The 22,956-nt window shown below is 40.6% G+C and overlaps 1 protein-coding gene across 8 annotated transcripts in view; it reads left to right on the forward strand.

Annotated features, from left to right (window-relative positions):
* LOC124111021 (dystrophin-like) overlaps nucleotides 1-22,956 on the forward strand; it is a 480,101-nt gene that overhangs the window by 287,273 nt on the left and 169,872 nt on the right. For all 8 annotated transcript variants that reach the window (XM_048383638.1, XM_048383637.1, XM_046470561.2 and 5 more), the window contains 8 exons: nucleotides 1,463-1,604; nucleotides 2,735-2,910; nucleotides 3,650-3,794; nucleotides 4,334-4,483; nucleotides 7,033-7,224; nucleotides 7,708-7,927; nucleotides 8,827-8,993; nucleotides 19,065-19,182. In XM_048383638.1, the coding sequence (XP_048239595.1) occupies nucleotides 1,463-1,604; nucleotides 2,735-2,910; nucleotides 3,650-3,794; nucleotides 4,334-4,483; nucleotides 7,033-7,224; nucleotides 7,708-7,927; nucleotides 8,827-8,993; nucleotides 19,065-19,182 (1,310 nt within the window). The remainder of the gene's footprint in view (nucleotides 1-1,462; nucleotides 1,605-2,734; nucleotides 2,911-3,649; nucleotides 3,795-4,333; nucleotides 4,484-7,032; nucleotides 7,225-7,707; nucleotides 7,928-8,826; nucleotides 8,994-19,064; nucleotides 19,183-22,956) is intronic.

Raw genomic sequence — 22,956 nt, forward strand, 5'->3', positions numbered from 1 at the left:
CATCGTTCACGATCAGTTCAGACGTCTTGTTGCTTGATGTTCCTCCCAGACTAGGTGTGGGTCGTACAAGTACCTGAGCATGATGTACAGTCTTACAAATACACTACAGTGGCGACGAGGATAAAAAACTTCAAAGTACGGAAATATTAAGTGCACGGTCGAATTTTACACATGGCCTTTGCTGATACACATCGTTTTATTCAGCAGTGCGGTTTTTTTTGCAAATGATAGTGGGACTGCAAGTGATCATCACAAATACACGACAGCAATCATTTCTAATTGTTTGTTTGTTTGTTTAATGTCGCACTCAGCAATCTATGACAGCTGTATGTAACTGAAGTATGTAACTTGGTGTATACCGTATTCGACGTAATAAGCGCCCCGCTCTAATAAGCGCCCACGGCAAGATTTGCTAATATATTGGCTAGTGAACAATCCCAATTAGCACCCCTTCCGACCCCTATTCGCATATAATACGCACTCGTGTGTTATATGCACCCTTTATTATTGGCAATTAAATTCTGGGAAAATATATCTGTCGAATATAAACATTTCAGGCTGTCAGCATAAATCACGAAATTTATCTTTCAACTCTGTTTTTTTCACCAAAATTATATTCTAATAAGAGCCCCCTATTTCTAGATTTTAGAGCGCCCTGGGCGCTTATTACGTCGAATACGGTACTTGCTGTTTAATAATGACACCCGGTCAACCAAACTCCTGTGATAACTAATTTGCAGTTCTATTAAGAGCAGAGGGTAGCGATGGTGTTCATTGATCAAATCAAAACCCTAGCTCACTACAATGTATTCAAATTTGAAGCCTTATATTTGTGTCACTGTCATTATATGGCTGGACTAGTGCTTAAAAGGCTTCTGTTATCTCCCTCTCTCATTCAGAGAGGTATTTATCATGATCATCTAGGCCTCAAAAGTGCCTTTGAGTGTTTGTGCCAGTTTCGCCAGCAACAGCACATCTTTTTCCCCCGACAGTGCAAGGGAGGTAACTCTGATTTCCCAATTGGTAAATGGCATCAAAGTCAGCAACAAGATGTCTGCTGCCAGTTTGTTCAACAGTTTGTAGTTGGGCGTTGAGTTTTGTTGATGTCAGATTTGTCACGGTTTGGCATTGGAACTGGAACTGAATGTTTTCAAACAATGCACGGACTATAACTCACAGGTGTGTCATGCAGTGTGACATAGTGTAAATATTGACGACACTGGTGGTACATGTGTATGTGACCTGTTATCAACCGGTACGCATTACTACATGGTAACTTATGTTTTCATGTTCTTTGCATTCCAAACTCTTATGTATTATTTGTTTAGGGCTTGTTTGTTGCAGAATATATTCCCTGATTCCTGATGTTTTCGATTCCATACTTCACATGGTTTCATCCTAATATTCTTGGAGTGATTGTGTATTTTTATGTGTTGTTTAACGTAAATGGTGGATGTTTCAGCCGGTGGAACAAGGCCATGGAACAATGGCGCCAGTTCCACACTGACATGAAGGAAATGGCAGTGTGGCTGGACAGTGCTGAGACCAAACTGGCCGACGCCAAGCAGACTGACGATATACAGGCCAGTGACAGGGTTTTCACTGTAAGCAATCATACAAATTTTCACTGATTTTTTTTTAGCATAGGTGATATTGTCGCCGAAATACAACTGAAATACTGTGAGTATTGCAACTCACTGTGTTAACTTCTATATTTTGGACCATGTGGCTTAAATTAAAAACACATCATTGTCTTATCTTGATATTGAACTTTAATCCTGACATTTGTTGTTCTTGGTTATGGAACTGATGGTTTTAATACCAGCGATGGTAAAGATTGCTTTAACAATAAAGAAAATACGTAGGATTTGTGTGCAGTAAACTATGCTTATAACGAACTCAAGGGGACTGCTGATTTTATTCGTTATAAACGTAGTTTGTTATAACCAAATGTACAACATATATACAGCAAATTGACAGGACCGAGAAATAGTTTATAATATCCGTTAGTTAGTTAAAAGCGTGATCGTTATAAACGTAGTTTACTGTATGACTAAAACAGAAATCCAAATCAAACTTTAAGGTGATTGAAATAATGCCGCACAATGCAATTATTTTCATTCTCTTGTCCCACCTTGCGACAAAATTTAAATCTGTTAACAAAAAAAAATAAAAAAGTTGGGCCTCAGATGTAGTGATATTACATGTGCTTGTATTGCAAGTGATCCTGCATAATGTGCTCTTGTTACCATTTGAAAATGTTACATACTATTTGTAATCAACTTTGGGAATTGTCAGGACATAATAAGGATTTGAGTTTGACCTTTCCTCATACACATACTGCACACATCATTGCTGTACCTTCTGTGTGAGAGTGGGGGTGGTCGGGTAGCCTAGTGGTTAAAGCGTTCGTTCGTCACGCCGAAGACCCGGGTACGATTCCCGACATGGGTACAATGTGTGAAGCCCATTTCTGGTGTCCCCCACCGTAATATTGCTAAAAGCGGCATAAAACCATACTCACTCACTCACTCTGTGTGAGAGTAGAGGGTTTACTTGACAAAAAGACATGAAGGTATTTGAGGGGTTGATTACATTTGGGTCCATGTTATTTTCAAAAATTGGTTTGAACCCTGTGAACTCACTAACCCCGATCCCTACCTCCTTGTGAGGATTGACAATATTGCCTGGATGCTTGCATCTTCAAATGACACAACTATTTTTGTGTGTTTAGGAGCTGGAAAACAGTGTGCGTCTGCAGCAAGGCACAGTCAACAGTATGAACGCTGCAGGCAACGAGATCATCCGACTGTCGGCAGCACCTGATGCTGACCGACTCCGAGACAAGCTGGCCGCCATCAACCAGCGATGGAGGGTTATTTCCACCGATGTCACAGAGAGACATGATCGGTGGGTGGATCCGTTGTAAATAGTACCTTGTTGAGGAGAAAGTACTCAGCTATTGCTGGCCACTGTGATGTAGATTGAACATTGTAAATAAAAACAACAAAACCCTTTCCATCATCATAAGACATCTTCATCCATTGTACAATTCCGAAAACAACATTCACATAGGTTAAGGTGAGGTGAGGTGAAATTGGGTTTAACGTTGCGTCCAAGATTATTGAACTTATATTGCGACGTGCATGCACGTGTGTGTGTGTGTGTCTGCTTGTACTAGTCCGGACTGATGCCGATTTATAGTGCTAGCCCACTGAGATACCATGCCGCAGTTTAACATGAATACCCCACTCAGACACAATATACTGACTCCGAGCCGACCAGTCCTTGTTTTAGCCCCTTAGTGCCGAGCGCCAGACAGGGTAACAACAAGTACCATCTTTTAACGTCTTTTGGTATGATGCGGCCGGGGATCAAACACCGGACCTTCCGCTACACCAAGGAGGTGTGTGAAGCCCATTTCGGCATCAGTCCAGACTAGTACAAACAGACACACACGCATGCATGCATAAACATTGCTTTATAAGTAAAATAATACTTTGTTAAAAAATGTTAAAAAATGTACAGTTACCGAGATTCAATGAATACAGCAGCAACTATCAGCAACAATGACTCACAATGTCGGCTGACATGCTGCTGGTGTGAACTGTTGGTTCCGTATCTTACCTGTCTGTTTATGCTTGACCAGAATTGACGAAGGAAGCGTGAAGACAAGCGAGTTCACTGATGACATGGATGAACTATTCTTCTGGATCGACGAGACGGAGAATATCCTGTCCTCCACGATCCGCCCTGACGAGGAGTATCTCGAGGACCTGCTCGAGAAGGTCAAGGTGAGATTTAACAGCTGAACTTTCAGCAGTGTTTTGTATGATTTCCTGAAGAATACACTTGCAATGTCTTTCTCAAACCGTGTGATGTTCATCTTTGTCCATGTAATGGACCAGGGGGCGGTCGGGTAGCCTAGTGGTTAAAGCGTTCGTTCGTCACGCCGAAGACCCGGGTTCGATTCCCGACATGGGTACAATGTGTGAAGCCCATTTCTGGTGTCCCCGGCCATGATATTGCTGGAATATTGCTAAAAGTGGCGTAAAACCATACTCACTCACTCACTCACTGTAATGGACCAGAGGTGTGTATCTCAACAGACCGTCTCGTGAAATGTTTGGGTTAGGGTTATAGGTTTGTTGGCACCATACCCATACTCGTGGGTTCCACCAAAGTGGTAAACATTTTAGGACCTGCGTCACTTCACAGGTTTTCCTCCCACATTAAGATGACATGTCATGATTTGGCTCAAATGCTGTGCAAAGTGGCATTAACCCCAACTCACTCACTCACTCAATGTTAAGGCTGTTGCTTCTGTTGTCAGGATCGCGAAGACGACATTGGACCTCGACAACAGAGTCTGGATGCTGTCAACAGGAATGGGATCAAGATGTTGAAGACGGAATCTCTGTCCAACCAGGACGCCGAGAACATCCAGAAGGATCTGGAGAACCTCAACAGTCGATGGAAGAAGGTAGGTAACCGTGGCAACTGCCAAACTTGGCTGTCTTGGTTATATAGTATCATGAAACTCACCTGTTCTTTGGTTGGGTTGTTTGTCGTTCTTGGGTTGGGTTGGGTTGTTTGTCGGGAAAAGCAAGCTTGAATCAGGGGAGGTAACTACAAGCAAGAGTGGTTTTGAAAATGTTTTGACTATGTGATGGGAATTCAGTAGTGCAGTGAGGGCTGCATTGAAGGAGAACCTCAGGGCTGGAAGTTTTCCCTTCAACCTTTATGTTTGGACAGAATATTGATAGTATTTATTAGTAGTGGGACCATAACGCAATGCATAGGTTGGTCGCGATTTTTTTATTTTCGATACAAGTATCAATCACAATCGCACGCAAAGTAAAAAGTAACATTTCTTACCGTATTCTTTAATAAATGTTACACTAAACACTAATTACTCGTGAAAATAAGTAGTGAAAACATAAATATTTTCATCCATTGTGCCATACCTGACACTGCCAACAGTAAATCATTAGTGTGCCAGGTATTTGGCCATCCTGTTTATGAAAACGTTTGCTTATTTGTCACAGATAAGAGCACATGCAAGTATTGTGATACGTATCAGTTCTGAGCAAGGTATCATGATACGTATTGGATCACACAGGTGGTGTATCATCCCAGCCTTAGTATTTATGTATTTTAAAAACCAGAAATACATTTTGCCATTTTTCTTCTTTCGGGTGAGTCTTAAAGAACCTGACAAGCTTGTGTGTCAGTACTAAATAATAAGACGTACGTTTGGGGAGTGTTGTCTCTTTACATTTATGAAACAAGAACTCTTTATATTTGGTGAAAAGAACCAGTCTTGCTGACAATAGTCGACTTCAGAGGGATTTTATGAAGGCTTCAAGAACTATCCAATGTTTTTATTATGTCAAGTTCAGTAGAGTGAATTTGTTTGTAAGAAGGGTATTGTATGAAAACTTGAGATCCATCATTTTTTGTATTACTTCTGCTTAGGGTTGTAATAGTAAACGCTTGTTAACTTGGTTCTTTGTCAACAAGTTCAGAGCTTTTAAATTACTATTATCCTATTAACAATGTGCGAACAAATATGCATGAACAATTTCAAAACCCCAACAGTAGAACAATTAGTGTAATTAGCAAATATATCCTTTCAGACGAACCAGCATTTCAAGTAGAAGTATTTTTTTTAAATGTCTGCTTATTGGTGTAAAAATACTCAAAGGAAGTAAAAATATATTGACTACCCAAAGAAAACTATCACTTCCCAGTGTGAATGACGACATGTATGTTAATACTGAGTGGCTAACGCAATTATCAGAAGCCCTGCAGGTTATATCGAATTAATGATGTCTTTCTACTATCTAAATAAAAAACATACAACTTTATATTATTTTATAGTATGATAACTAGGGCTGCAACGAATACACTATGAGGCGAATACGATCCTTATCACGAAAATAGGGCAACGAATACGAATATTTATTCACGAATACAATAAAAAGTCAGCAGTGAATGTCTTATTTGTTATATTCAGTGAAACATTTACAACATAAATTATCTGACATGGTTTGTTAATTATTAATACATTATACATTTATATACTGGACTTATCCAGGTACTAGTATCTGCTCAAATGTGACAATGACCAGTGACCACAAAACTGTTAAATTAATTATTATAACAGTGTTGTCTTTGAAAGAAATCTAGGCATATAATATGTTCTTATGGATATTTTTAGGTACAGGGTATGTAACTGCACATGCTTGAATATTCATAAATATTCGATTCTAGTGGCCACGAATAACGAATTCAATTCATGAATGGATACGGTTCGAATCACCAAAAATGCGAGTGAATCGTAACAGCCCTAATGATAACAACTTCTAGTTTATTGCATTTAGCAACTTTTCTATGAAGAGTCTTGCACTGTTATCAAGCTGGAGTGACCACAACCAAGTCATGACCCAATAAGCGCCCATGTCCCAATAAGCGCCCCCCAATGGTTCCGGAAATTTATATGGTAATTATTTCGTTTTAAATGAAAATCCTCCGGGAACCGAGGTTTCTGGACATTTAAAGTCTGTATAAGCGGGGCATGACTGTATTCTGTTTATTTTTGATATTTGTGACTTAAGGCTTACTGATGAATTTACGCCAATTTGACTCTGAATTGGTCCCAATAAGCGCCCACCCCTTCTTTCTTTATTTTAAGCGCCCTGGGCGCTTATTGGGTCGAATACGGTATATATATATATACATGATATGTTGTGACATTAACAATAACAACAAGATGTGATAGATAATGAGTAGCACACAGATAATTGGATGAAGCTAGATGTGCAGTAAGAATAACAAAGGTGGCACACAGGTAATGAAGCCAGATATACAGGTATGATTAAAAAGTTGGAACAGGAGGACTGGGTACTAATTGAAAAAGAGTATTTGCTTGATTAGATCTTCATAGGCAGAGGGGATGTAGTAGCTTCCCACTGTCATCAAGCACAATATCCTGAAGTGGAAGTTGCTGAGCCTGGTGTTTGTCCACAGGTAATCAAGGATGTTCCCGACAAGATCCAGGAGATCGAGACCTACCTGCGGCGCCTCCGACTGTACCAGGCAGAAACATGTCAGCTGCAGTCCTGGATGACGGAAACCAAGACGCTCCTCGAGACCCAGTCCGGACCCATCATGTCGGCTACATCAGCAGACGGCAACGACTCCGTCATTGTAGACCCTGAGGTAGGTCATTCTCCAAAGCACTTGGTTCCATTAAAATAGTTGCTTTGGTTGGTTTTTTGTTTTATGCCGCACTCAGCAATATTCCAGCTATATGACAGCGGTCTGTAAATAATCGAGTCTGGACCAGACAACTTACTGACCCTTTAAAGAGACAGTCGTGATGTTGGTTATGGCTGACAAGGCATAGGCGTGGAATGTTTCATTTGAGCTAATGTTGTTTCTGTCGCTGAAAAGACATAGCAATTCTTTTTCAATTTCATCAAAATTCCTTGACAAGCCCCTGTGATACAATAATTTCAAATTAAACTTTTCAGTTTTAGTAGAAATCAGTTTACTCTTATATTTACTTTTTGTTTGAGAAAATCAGAGTACTGTTATATATTTAATTTTGAGCCAAGAAAATCTTTCTCATATTTGAAGACACTTCAAACTGTTAACATCCCATGTAAACGTTGAGAGTTACTTATCAATTCTCGTTGCCAGACAACGAAGGCAGCGATACAGAATCGGCAGGTGAACGTTGACAACGTGAACCGCATGTACCGCCAGTACGTGGAGGAGTGTGTGGAACAGGGCGGGGACATGCCCTCCAACATCCAGGCACAGATGAACAAACTCAACTCCGACTGGGAGGACGTCCGCAACCTCGCCGACAACCTGAAGACACGCCAGGAGGCAATGGTGGAAGAGATTTTCGCTCAAGGTTTGTTTGTTTGTTTATTTGTTTGCTGTTTAATGCCTCCCTCAGCAATATTCTAGCTATATGACTGCGGTCTGTAAATAACCGAGTCTGGACCAGACAATCCAGTGATTGACATCATGAGCATCGATCCACGCAATTTGGATGACATGCATCAACCAAGTCAGCGAGTCTGACCACCTGATCCCATTAGTCACCTTTGATGACAAGCATAGTTGCCTTTTCCGGCAAGCACAGGTTGCTGAAGACATATTCTACCCTGGATCTTCACGGGTCTCGCCCATGGTGAGGAGGCTAGGACGGATCATCTGGTTAGGTGTAATATCCAAGTGTTGGAAGTGTGTTTAGCCTTAAGGCTCTTCAAGCCACATTCCTGCTGTATCATGGGGATTCACCCAGTCATGGATTCAGACTTCGTACCAATGTTGGGAATCAAAATTGAGTCTTCTTCATGATACCAAAAGATGTTAAAAGATGCAGGAGTGAGAATCTTCTGCGAATCCGCGAATTTCTGCAAATTTTTGTGACTACAAATTTGTTAAAATAAGATGGCATCCCTCTTAAACACCCCCAAGTTATGAACCACACTCCATTGCAAATAAGTTTCATCTAAAAAAAAAAATCAATTCTCATCCCTGAAGATGGTACTTGTTGTTACCCTGCCTGGCACTCAGCATTCAGGGGATAAAACAAGGACTGATCGGCTCGGAGTCAGAATACTGGGATATCCATGTCACAATGGCTGCATGGTATCTAGGTGGGCTAGCACTGTAAGTGCAATAATCTTGAACGCGACGTTAAGCCCCTTTTACCTCACCTAATTGCTATATGTTCTTTCATAACAAAATGTAACCTGGGTAGTGTGGAAGTGTTCTCAATGACTGACATTCTCCCATCTTCAGTGAAAGTGGGCCATGTTGAAAAGCAACCGTCCTCTGCTTGGCCTGACTTCGACAAGTCCGTGGGGGATCTACGAGACTGGCTGACAGTGCTAGAACGGATGTTAAAGACACAGAAGGTGACAGTCGGGGACATCAAGGACATCGAGCAGATTATCAGCAGAGAGAAGGTGGGCAATACGGGCTGTATGTGCCATGTAATACTCAAGTTGTCATGGCAACACTGCATGTTGAATGCATGGTTAGAAGCACCTTGATCGCATCATGCATATATATCGGCTTTTTTTAGGATCAGCATCGTCCCCATTCCTTTCATTCTGATGGGTGAATGATATATCATTATCTCTGTGTGCAGCTCGTTCGATAGACTTATCAAGAAAATGTCCCAGGAAATCAACAGTATTTTGCTTGAGGTTGGTTTGGGCCCCATTCAACAAAGCAATCTTATCACAAAGGTTATCCTTACTCCTGTACTTTAACACAGACTTATGATAGCCGTCATGCTGAGGTCGCTATGTTTAATGGGGCCCAGATTAGTCAAGTGCACCACAATAGCACATGGAGTTACCTCCCTTGATATGTCAATTTGTGACAATGATCAGATACTAAAGGTTTGGTAATGGTGGAATATTATTCAATATTTCCAACTAAAAGCATTTGCTTGCACTGACTGCATTTAGCTCATTCACTCTTTGAATGCCTTCCTTCGCTCCAACCTGTTCGCATGTTTTGAAATTACCTCCCCTTGCCTATCACTTTCTTCCTCTCGAACATAATGACAGCCACCAACCAATATATATATCTATACACACCTCATATATGTACATATATATGCACTACGTTACGATTTCATCCAATGAGCTCTGGAGCAAATAAATGTTCCACTCTAGGTATACCAAATTTAATAATGTCAAATCGGTCATTTGTTTGTCAGACTGTATTAGGGAGCTATTTGCTATCTTTCTTTGGGGACTTCACATGATAATAATGACTTCAAATTCCTTTCTGCTGACACAAGTGTGCTTTAAGCGTGCTATCAAAGGAACACAGGGAACATACATCGTCAGTGTATATTTATAATATTTATTGTATTCCAGTAACAGCTCAATCAGGCACCATAGCATCTTCCCGAGGCAAGTGAGTTAACTGACTTTATAAGTCCAGTTTCCACCCTTGCCGAACTAGACTGGAATTACTGGGCTCGAACGTTGCGCCACCAGTGGCTTTTACCAATTATGTCCCCTTAAGCCTCTCCTATGGACCAATCAGATTCCACCTCTCGTATCACTTGCGTTTGCTTCACACAAAATGATGGCGCTCAGTCAGGACGATCTGCTCGATAATCAAGATCTATATTGTGATGAAACGGGTCTTAAATCGCGAAATGCATCAAATCACGTGAGCACCTTGATCAAAAACATGAAAAGATTTGGAAAATATCTGCTGACAACGAGTTGGCGGTGCACATGCTTTGCAAATCCTGCAATCGATCGAAATCTGCACGACAGTTTACGAACCGGATTTTGATTTCGGTGCGCAATTTTGATTGGACTATGCATAGACTCGTTAGTCCAGCCAAAATGTAACTCCATAATTCCAGCCTAGTTCGGCAAGGGTGGAAACTGGACTTTTATAGTCAGTTAACTCCCCTGCCTCGGGAAGATGGCACCATAGATGCAAGATTTGTACCTTAAAGGGCAACTAAAGTCAACATAGCGACTTTGCAGATTTTAATACTTTAGGGGATGCGTAATCACAAATGCTTGACCAACAATATTTTTGAAGAACAGAAATAGTGTAAAACAGATGATAAAAAACGAGAGGTAAAAAATAAAAACTTCCGCCAGTGAGGGGATTCCCCTTACTAGGGTTAAAATGTGGTGTTTGACGTATACTGCCCAATTTAAATGTCACGATGATCGGACCGATGTCCATTCTGCCTGATTCAGCCTCGGATTATTTAATACATTATGTCTTTTTTCCATCTGCTCCTCGATTTGACTACCGTGTCCACAGCTTACGTCACCTTAGTAACAACACTGAATATGCATTGAGTTGTTTACTCGGGATTAATTCCTGACAGTCATTTACTGTGGGGAATGGGACCAAGGGCAGCTGGTGGTTTATTACCCAAACAGGATGTTAGAAATATAACACTGGTACCGATTGTTAATTGTTATTTTAATTATTCACAATATCAAGATCAATGGTTGTTTCACACATTCAACAATGTATACAATGTTGTTATTCTTTTGGGATTAACAGAAATAGCAGAAACAGTATATGTATTACAACCGCACAAGATAGAGACAGATGAACAACAAATTAGCCAATGAAAACAGTTGTCAACACTGTGCTGGTAGCTTTAGGCCACGCCCCCAAATAGGTTTGTTTTAAAAAGCTGATTTAGGAGCATGTGATTTCAGCACTTTCACCAGGACATATATACCGTATTTGAAAAAGGGGGCTCTTATTAGAATATAATTTTGGTGAGAAAAAAATACAGAGTTGAAAGATCGTAAATTTTCTGATCTAAATCTAAATCCGATCTAAATCGGGAGATATTGAATAAAGAATATCCAGCTCATATTCTTGTTTTCTTACCGATAAAATCAATAATGAATGTTATGTGACTGAAATTCACTTTTCCGTTCTATGATTTCTTGGAACATGTGATCTGGAGCTCGTTGGATGAAATAAAAAATAAATTGGGAAATATTTTGACGATGAATTATTTCTCATCACATGGGATTCTTGGCAAAAGAAAAAATACACACATAAGATTTGGAGGAATCTGTTTGAAAACATTTATTTCTAGATTTTGAGATTGTGTATTCTTAGTAAAATGTGCATATTGTGCATTATCGTGAAGTTTTACAAAAGGCATTTGCATTTTGGTTATGTTAAATCCTGTTTTTGTTAAATTTATGTTGATTGTGTTAAAAGGTTTTGTTAATATTCTGTTTTGTTCAGATTTGAAAAATTCTGTATATTATTGAAGTTCTGTTGAATTTGAATTTTTGTTCAGTTGTTAATGTAAAACCGAACTTAAACATGCTTCTTCACCTCTCTGCAGAGTCCTGTACGAAAATCAATAACATTCAACTGCTTTTTGTGATATTTGATATTTCAAAAATATAATAAACCGTCAAACTAGACATGACTTACAAAGTATCATTCTCCTCTGAGCGTTTCTATTTTTATTAAACTCATTTTCTGCTGACGATGAGAAAAGTTTGAAGTGCCTTCCTTATCTCATTAATTTTAGTCTGTTCACAATTTCTTTTTGTGATAATTTGAAATTTGATATTTGAAATTTTCAATATTCTCTTTGTAGAAAGAAATGAAACATGTTGCCGAGTTTAGATGTCCCAGAATTCAAAGTTTTCTGGATAATCGCTTTATGCGTATGAGATGTGATAGGGGCGTACCTGCAGAGAGCTTAGCTAGCTACTAACTCCTAACTTGTGTTTGTTTACCGTTTCCAGAATACATGTGGGTTGAGCACGGACATTGACTCTGTGCATGGCCTCAGTGTTGTAGATATAGACGCACTACAGGTCATGGTCGTAGATATCAGTGCCCAATTGCTACATTTGAAGGTGTGTTGCCTCCCCTGATTGTCCTCCGTCCTGTCTTGTGCCATCACATACACCTGTCTCTCTCTCTCTCCCTGCCCTCTAGAGTGTTGAACAATTTTGTTTTGGAAGTTTTAAAATACTGTATATTGTTTTATTTAATGCACGATGTTTTTAATGTGAATTTAGGTGAAGTATATTTTGGTTATATGTTTCTAGATTGGAATTTGTAGTTCAAGTGTAGCTGACAGATGTGTAATTGTAGAAGTACAGGTGTTAAGTGTAGCAGTACAGGTGTTTCAGTGTAACTGTACAGGTGTTTCAGGGTAACTGTACAGGTGTGTAAGTGTAGCAGTACAGGTGTTAAGTGTAATTGTACAGGTGTGTAAGTGTAATTGTACAGGTGTGTAAGTGTAACTGTACAGGTGTTAAGTGCAGCAGTACAGGTGTTAAGTGCAGCAGTACAGGTGTTAAGTGCAGCAGTACAGGTGTTAAGTGTAATTGTACAGGTGTGTAAGTGTAATTGTACAGGTGTTAAGTGTAACTGTACAGGTGTTTCAGTGTAATTGTACAGGTGTTAAGTGTAACTGTACAGGTGTTTCAGTGTATCTGTACAGGTGTGTAAGTGTAATTGTACAGGTGTTAAGTGCACTTGTTCAGGTGTTTAGTGTAACTGTACAGGTGTTAAGTGCAGCAGTACAGGTGTCTAGTGTAACTGTACAGGTGTTACGTGCAGCTGTTCAGGAGTAAAGTGCAGCTGTTCAGGAGTAAAGTGCAGCTGTACAGGTGTTAAGTGCAGCAGTACAGGTGTTAAGTGTAATTGTACAGGTGTGTAAGTGTAATTGTACAGGTGTTTCAGTGTAATTGTACAGGTGTTTCAGTGTAATTGTACAGGTGTGTAAGTGTAATTGTACAGGTGTTTCAGTGTAATTGTACAGGTGTGTTAGTGTAACTGTACAGGTGTTAAGTGCAGCAGTACAGGTGTTAAGTGCAGCAGTACAGGTGTTTCAGTGTATCTGTACAGGTGTTAAGTGTAACAGTGTAAGACTTTGACAAAACAGTTGTTACACAGTAGGGTAAAGGTGTTAAGTGCACTTGTTCAGGTGTTTAGTGCAGCAGTGCAGGTGTTAAGTGTAGCTGTTCAGGAGTAAAGTGCAGCTGTTCAGGAGTAAAGTGCCGCTGTACAGGTGTTAAGTGCAGCAGTACAGGTGTTAAGTGTAGCTGTTCAGGAGTAAAGTCCAGCTGTTCAGGAGTAAAGTGCAGCTGTTCAGGAGTAAAGTGCAGCTGTTCAGGAGTAAAGTGCAGCTTTTCAGGAGTAAAGTGCAGCTGTTCAGGAGTAAAGTGCAGCTTTTCAGGTGTTAAGTGCAGCTGTTCAGGAGTAAAGTGCAGCAGTACAGGTGTAAAGTGCAGCAGTACAGATGTTAAGTGCAGCAGTACAGGTGTGTGAGAGAGACAGAGTGAGGATTGACTGAACTGAGCTAACCCGTGCATGATCACTAACCCGTGTAGCTTGCTGGCTTTGAGTCATGCTTGAGCGGGAACACTCTGCAATCTGAACTAGCAAGATCGAGGGGGGAATTGTTTCATACATGTGACGTCTTCAGAAAGGTGGATTTGGTTGAAGTAATGCTGAATAATTTAATGTAATGACACTATTGTCACTTATTTTTCCACATTTGTGGGTTGTGTGTTTCGGGCACCCTGGTTCTGTAACACTTCGTTGAACTTCCCACGCTGTATTTGATAAAAACAAAAACAGAATAAATATCTCAAATGTATGAGAAACACGTTTTCTCTATGTCTCAGGTAAGGCTACCACATGCATTTCTCTCATCCTGTCAAGGGACTTAATTAAACATTCATGTGTAAATCCATGCATGAGTTGCTAGTCCAAGATCAAAAGAATTGAAAAAATCAAAAGAAATCAAATAAAGGGCAGAAGGGCAGGGAGCGTCCTCAAACAGCTGATGACGTCACATGTAGAAAAAAAAATTAGTTTGTTATGTATGATGTACTACTCAAAAGAAGTTCAGGACCACTCTATTCTTTCATATTACTGTAGATAATCTGCCATGCCATGACAGATTAACCATAGTTGGTTTTTTTAATAATTGCTGAGATTAACTATAGTAATATGAGAGAAGTGGGTGATCCTTAACTTTTTTTGAGTGATATACAATAACTTGTTTTAGTGCATCATTTGGAAAGATATCTTTCATCAATCTTTATCATGATTCTGCGAAGTTCAAACCCTGCTTGATGCTGCATTCACTGTCCGGCCAGGACCGCTTGCTGCAAACAGTTCTAGCTCTATAGTTCTTATGAAACTTCTACCTCTATTACATATCTGCCATAAATACTGTATTTGGGCTTCAATCACTCTTACTAAAATTTTCAGATGTTTATGTCCTAGTGAAACCGCTGGGCTTGTAGTCAGGTGCTTCAAATGTTACGAGGAAGTGGTCCATTGCTTGTCCCCTGTGTGAGGAACATTGGCCATTACAATCTTCACAATCATCATCAGTGACGTCAGTGTTGTGGGTTATCTCCCTTTAACAGTGTGGTTGCACCTTTCTTTAATTATTCTCTGCACATGACCATAATATTTTATTTGTGTTTTCATGGGCAATGTTTATGCTCACCAGGATTGAAGGTCCTAGTGAGCTTATAGCATGGCGCTTGTCCATCCATCCATCAATTTCTTCTTCTCTTGATCGAAAAGCAGAAATTTCAGTGTGTTTTCTATTATTTGTAGTAATAAAATCATATTGAGAAATGACATTTTTAAAGAATTGAGAGGTCAAGGAATTAGCTTTGTGTTTGTTTGTTTTTTTGTTGTTTAACGCCACAATCAGCAATATTCAGGCTATATGAGAGCGGTCTGTAATTAATCGAGTCTGGACCAGACAATCCAGTGATTGACATCATGCGCATCGACCCATGCAATTGGGACATGCATCAACCGATCCCGTTAGTCGCCTCATATGACAAGCATAGTCGCCTTTTAGGGCAAGCATGGGTTGGTGAAGACCTTTACTTGGAGATTATTCTATCCTTTCACATCAACCCAACCACATTACACAGCCCCACTTGCCTTACTTGCTGACTAGAGATCTCCTTTGACATAACATTCCGCTTACTCTGAATATACTGGGTGAGCAGCAGTACCTTGGCACTATTTTTAAATACTATGATTATTGGTGCTATACATGATGTCGTTTGTGTGTTGAATGTGTGTTCTCGTGTTAAATACAGTGGATGTATGCATGAAAAATATATCATATTCATGTATGTACAATATCCCAAATATTTTCAATGTAATTTCTTTATTAGCGTTTTAATTGGGTTTACTGTCTTAATATGATGGATAGAATATTATTAATGTTTTCTTATTATTTATAATGTGATTTTGAATTTTAAATCAAAGTTAGTTAGTATATGATGACTATATCCAGAGAAATAGGGCTAAAACAATTCTAAATGATCTCAGTTTTGTATAAGAGCATCAACGATATATCACAGATAATTCTACATAGAGTAGGGGGCACAGGTGGCCAAGTCATCTAAGGCGCTGCGATTCACTGTGCAGAGTTGTGTCCCTTGGACACGCAAGAAACCTATGATTGTGGGTTCGAATCCTGGTTCGCACCGATTATGTTTCTAGGTTTGTCAGCACCATACCCGTGCTCGTGGGTTTCACCGAAGTGGTAAACATCTGAGACCTTTCCTCTCGCATTAAGCTGACATGCCGCAATATAACTGGAATACTGTTAAATGCAGCGTTAAACCGAACTCACTCATTCACATAGAGTAATTCTACCTGAGTAGTTCTAAGTAGAGTAATTCTACAGACCTATACGGCATCATAACTACAATACAGAGAGTTGATCATTAATGAATACCATCAAACCCTTCCCAAACATTCAAAGCTGAGGGTGGCCAAGCCATCTAAGGCACTGTAATTCTCTGTGCAGAGTTGCATCCCTTGGGCACACCAGGAAATTATGATCGTGGGTTCAAATCTCGGTTTGCTGTGATTATGTTTCAAGGTTTGTCAGCACCATACCCACGCTTGTGGGTGTCACTTTAGTGGTAAATGTCAGACCTGCATCACTTCTGGCACATTACGATGACACGCCTTGATATAACTTAAAAACTGTTCAAAGGGGTGTTAAAACCAACTCACTCACTCACTCACTCACTCACTCGTCTTCAGCAACCCATGCTTACCATAAAAGGTGACTATGCTTGTCATGAGAGACGACTAATGGGATCGGGTGGTCAGGCTTGCTGATTTGGTTGATGCATGTCATCGTATCCCAATCACTGGATTGTCTGGTACGCCTTAATATAGCGGGATTATGGCCGAGTGGGGCGTTAAACAACAAAACAAAAGAAACACTCTCATTCACTCACACACACACTCACACACACACTCACTCACTCACTCACTCACTCACTCACTCACTCACTCACTCACTCACTCACTCACTCACATACATATAACTGGAATACTGTTCCATGCACTATTCAATCCAACTCACTCACTCAGTAAGTCATTCACGCCATGATATAACTGGAATACTGTTCAAAGTGGCGTTAAACCCAACTCCCTCACTCACCAACGAACTCACCCAAATCTGAAAATGGAAGCTGAAAGATTGCTACTGCAGTGTTCTGCTATCAGCCTCACAGCAAGACTTAGGACACAATAAATCCACCTTTGTGCAGCAATTGCACACATTGTGGCCAATAAGAAACAGTTACTATAACCACGGCACTCCACAACAGCATGAATGAAGCCTTTTAGAAGAGACCACCTCCATTGTCTAGTGGTAGAGCGTCCGCCTGGAGAGCGGAAGGTCCGGGGTTCGATCCCCGGCCGCGTCATACCAAAAGACGTTAAAAGATGGTACTTGTTGTTACCCTGTCTGGCGCTCAGCATTAAAGGGCTAAAACAAGGACTGGTCAGCTCGGAGTCAGTATACTGTGTCTGAGTGGGGTATTCATGTTAAACTGCGGCATGGTATCTCAATGAGCTAGCACTATAAATCGGCATCAGTCCGGACTAGTAGAAGCAGCCACACAAACACACACACACATGTACATGCACGTCGCTATATAAGTGCAATATTCTTGGACGCAACGTTAAACCCCATTTCACCTCACCTCACCTTTAAGAAGAGACTGCTGGAGTAATTGATATTTTGGGTGGTCAATTGCAAATCATTTAGGAACTTTAGGAGCAACTTGAACTATTACCATTTGTCTTGCGCTTCATGAACATATTTCTTCAACAAACACTCAATAAACTTCCCCTCTCTGTGACTTGAATTAAATAGCAGATTTGGATGAATTTATGTGAGTTAAGAAGAAGACCAAGCATTCCGTTGATTAGATTGTTCCACCAAAAAGCCATAATTTCTCTCAACATTAGTTTTAAGAAAGTTAAACTGCTTTTTATTCAAGAATTGATAACTGAAAGGAGTTTTTTCTTCTCATTCTTTTTGGGAGATGGAGTAAAACCAGAGATTAACTCCTTTGCTATGTGCATGTTACACAAATATATTTTATTTAGTGTCTACTGAGCAATATTATCACTTAAGAGACGACATTAATTCTTTGTTGATACGGGGTGGGCATTAAGAAAATCAGTAAGTGTGAGTTGAAATGATGGTGTTAAATTTGGCAAGTATGTAACTTGAGTAGATCATGAAAAATGTTTGTTTGTCATTGTATATATTGATTCTTTGCCTGCCCAGGATATTATCTGTCTGGATGTTCAGTTCACTTTTCGTTCTGAATTCTCAGCAGTGTTTGTCTACTGGTATGTTACCTTTTGAAAATCTCTACGTTTGGTCATTGTCTTTGTGAGGAGGTTGAAATGTTTATGACAGCTTGCAGGCTATCTCTGATCAAGAGACCTGTGAAGAACCCGGGTAGAATAGGTCTTCAGCAACCCATACTTGCTGTAAAAGGCGACTATGCTTGTCGTAAATGGCGACTAACGGGATCGGGTGGTCAGGCTCGCTGACTTGGTTGATGCATGTCATCGATCCCAATGGCGTGGATCGATGATCATGATATTAATCACTGGATTGTCTGGTCCAGAATCGATTATTTACAGACCGCCGTCATATAGCTGGAATATTGCTGAGCGCGGCGTTAAACAGCCAGCCTACCAAATTGGATCAAGAATCTGTTTACTTATGGAAATGAACAGTGCTGAGTTTACTACAGAATTCTGGTGTCTGAAAGTGTGTGATCATTCTGTCAGAGCACAGAGCAAGGAGCTTGAAGGCATACATGACCCTGTGTGGAGTCTTGCAGATTCAGTCCTCAGCACTGCATCTTGTGTAAGAGCTGACTCAGATATGGAGTGTAGTTTCAGTGACCTGGCTGACTTTGTCTTCATGTTCCGACCACATTGATTATTGTTCATGCAGTCGACCACTGGTTTGCCTGGCTCAGACAATATATTGTCCGGCCACACTGGTGTAGCTGAATACTGTTGAACTGGTGCGTAAAACAACATTCACTCACTCGGTGACAGTTAAACCCAGCACTGCAGTGTAGAGATATTTTTGAGAGAATGTGTTGTATTTTCGTTGTCTTGTAGAAGCGCCCTGTATGGTGAGTGAGCTTGTGTGTTGTGTGTTGCAGGCGATCCTGCAGGACATGGAAACCCGCAGGGCCCAGCTGGACAGTGTCCTGAGTACCGCTGACCAGCTGCAGAGGCAGACCAACAGCGAGAACGACCGCCAGATGCTCCGAGAGAGAGGTAGGTTCTGGTATAAAAGGGGATCAGGTGGGCAGGCTGGGGAACTTGTCTGATCTGGTGGCCAGGCTTGCAGTTGTGACTTGGCGTGGTCAGGCTTGGTGGCAGGGCTGATTGGGTGGTCAGGCTCAGTGTCATCGCTCTCACTCACTCACTCACTCACTCACTCACTCACTCACTCACTCACTCACTCACTCATGCTTTCAGCCATACTTACGGTTACAGCATTAAGACACCTGACAGTTACAGGGTGACAGCATTAAGACAACTGACAGTTACAGGGTGACAGCATTAAGACACCTGACAGTTACAGGGTGACAACATTAAGACACCTGACAGTTACAGGGTTACAGCATTAAGACACCTGACAGTTACAGGGTGACAGCATTAAGACACCTGACAGTTACAGGGTGACAGCATTAAGACACCTGACAGTTACATCATTAAGACACCTGACAGTTACAGGGTGACAGCATTAAGACACCTGACAGTTACAGAGTTACAGCATTAAGACACCAGACAGTTACAGTGTTACAGCATTAAGACACCTGACAGTTACAGGGTGACAGCATTAAGACACCTGACAGTTACAGGGTGACAGCATTAAGACACCTGACAGTTACAGTGTTACAGCCTTAAGACACCTGACAGTTACAGGGTGACAGCATTAAGACACCTGACAGTTACAGGGTGACAGCATTAAGACACCTGACAGTTACAGGGTTACAGCATTTAGACACCTGACAGTTACAGGGTTACAGCATTAAGACACCTGACAGTTACAGGGTTACAGCATTAAGACACCTGACAGTTACAGGGTTACAGCATTAAGACACCTGACAGTTACAGGGTTACAGCATTAAGACACCTGACAGTTACAGCATTAAGACACCTGACAGTTACAGGATTACAGCAGTATAAGAACCTGATAGTTGGAGGGTAAATGTTCTAGCATGGCAGTGACAGTGACAGTTAAAAGGTTACAGTAGTGTAAGCACCTGACAGTTACAGGGTTACAGCAGTATAAGAACCTGATAGTTGGAGGGTAAATGTTCTAGCATGACAGTGACAGTGACAGTTAAAAGGTTACAGTAGTTTAAGCACCTGACAGTTAAAGGGTTACAGTTCCAGCATGGCATCAGAGGTAACGCACTGGTCCCCGGCACTGCTTTGTCTACACAAACGTTTTCCTACATTTAGAAACGGTTAAAGCTGTCAAGGATTTCTACACATAATTGGGGCTGGAGGGTGGAATTTTGAGTGCCTCTAAATTGAGGCCATTTTCGTTAAAATGATGCATTCAAAGATGCAGGAGTAGGGGGAAAAATGTGGTTTCATGATGCGAAAAATATTGCAACAGGAACTATGCAGTTTAGAGAATAATTGGTGCAGTCATTTTCCATAATCATTTGCTGGGATAGTGAGATAGAACTGGTGGCACATTTTAAAAATTGCTACAAATTGAGGTTCCTAAACCACGGGATGATTGCTTCTTGTCTGGTCTGAAGTAACTCTGTTCACAGATTAAGTGTGCATTTTCTCCTTGTAACATTTTCAGAAAATTTAATTTTTGGTGATTTTTTGTCAGTATGATTAATAATATGTTCCACAGCAATAGGAATTGGCAAGATATTTAAGTTATTTTTCATTGACTTTTCTTTAGAATATATAAGAACTTTTTGCTACTCTACAAATCTAGCTACGATTTCGATATGAGCAATGAAGAAAATTTAAGTGTTTTGAGTGTCAGTTTGTAACAGAACTCAAATCACGTCTGTAAGATTAAAAGACAATAAGTTAATAACAAACATCAAGAAGAAATCTTCTGAAAAACATGCTTCAGTTCTTGTTCTGTTGGAGGGCAGTAGCATGGCCCAGCTGGTAAAGCGTTTGCTCATCACTTCAAGGACAAGGGTTCTAATCCCCATATGGTGAATGTTACATCAGAGTCAGAAATATCACGTCAGTCAGTAAATAATCCCAGCAACCCAGAATCAGACACACACTTTGACCAACCAATCCTCATTTGTGGGCCCTTACACCAAGCATGGGGTGCAGGGGACCAATCTGCCCCCAAATCCTCATGGGGAGACAAGAATGGGATGCAGGGGACCCGTTCTGCCCCGAAATCCTCATGGAAAGACAAGAATGGGGTGCAGGGGGCCCGTTCTGCCCCGAAATCCTCAAGGTTGGTTGGTTGGTTTGTTGTTTAACGCCGCACTCAGCAATGTTCCAGCTATTTGACGGCGGTCTGTAAATAATCGCGTCTGGACCAGACAATCCAGTGATTAATATCATGAGCATCGATCCACGCAAATGGGATCGATGACATGCATCAACCAAGTCAGCGAGCCTGACCACCCGATCCCATTAGTCGCCTTTTACGTCAAACATAGTCACCTTTTACGGCAAGCATGGGTTGCTGAAGACCTATTCTACCCAGGAATCTTCACGGGTCGAAATCCTCATGTAAAGATAAGAATGTGGTGCAGGGGACCTATTCTGCCCCGAAATCCTCATGGGGAGACAAGAATGGGGTGCAGGGGACCCATTCTGCCTCATCCTTACGGGAGTCATATATTCAAAAACTGACATTCAGCATTATTCTCAAGCTGATGTATGTGATATAACCACACTGCCAACCACACTGCTGTCCCTACAGCACCAGCAAAGGTCACAAACATTCACTCAGCCCATACTCTAATTATTTTATGGAATGTCAAAACTATAACCTGTCAGCATTACGGTTACCGCATTTTCATCGATGACAAAAAACGTCCTGAATGTACAACCTTGCATCTCCTTTGTCAGCTAATCCCTAAAGAACATGTCATAATCTGTGATTATGTTCAATGCCTTAGATGGCTGTTATCGCTGCTGGTTATCGCTGACCTTTGCTTTGAAATTAACACTGATCTGGATGTGTTGTTTGTTTAAAAAACATAGCTTGCCCCAGGATGCTAATTACTGGAAACTTTCTTCATGGATTTCAGATGTCAGCTCAAACAATGTCCTGTTGTTTTGAATGGTCAGCTTATCAGGTATTGAGTGAGCACAATAGTCTTTATCTTTGAAAGGTCAGTGATTTCATGTCAGGTGTCTTTGATGGAGTTCGTGGACCTCAGCAATGATAAAATTCTTTCAGCATTTGGGTGGATCTCAGTATCAAGATTTTATTGATGTCAGGGTTTCTTCTGTTAAGAATTCTCATTTAGGAATGGGTTTAGTTTTGTGAATTAGTGATGTTGAGCTTTGATGCATTTTGTGTCATTTAGAAACTGGTTTAGTTTCATGAATTAGCGATGTTGAGCTTTGACGCATTTTGTGTCATTTAGAAACGGGTTTGTTTTGTGAATTAGCGATGTTGAGCTTTGATGCATATTGTGTCATTTAGAAATTGGTTTAGTTTTGTGAATTAGTGATGTTGAGCTTTGATGCATATTGTGTCATTTAGAAATGGGGTTAGTTTCATGAATTAGCGATGTTCAGCTTTGATGCATTTTGTTTCATTTAGAAACGGGTTTGTTTTGTGAATTAGCGATGTTGAGCTTTGATGCATATTGTGTCATTTAGAAACGGGTTTGTTTTGTGAATTAGCGATGTTGAGCGTGGATGGATATTTATCCATACAAACCTCAATAGGTATATCGATCTTTTGCTGTTCAAGATGTTTCAATATAATGGGTACAGGGTTTCACAAAAGTAGGATTGTGATATGGTGCATTATCTTCACCTTGAAGACTTTCTCATAAGAATCCATGATGTCAGCTCAAATTG

Source organism: Haliotis rufescens, unplaced genomic scaffold (assembly GCF_023055435.1).
Source record: "Haliotis rufescens isolate VD_foot unplaced genomic scaffold, xgHalRufe1.0.p SCAF_5, whole genome shotgun sequence".
Lineage (NCBI taxonomy): Eukaryota > Metazoa > Mollusca > Gastropoda > Lepetellida > Haliotidae > Haliotis > Haliotis rufescens.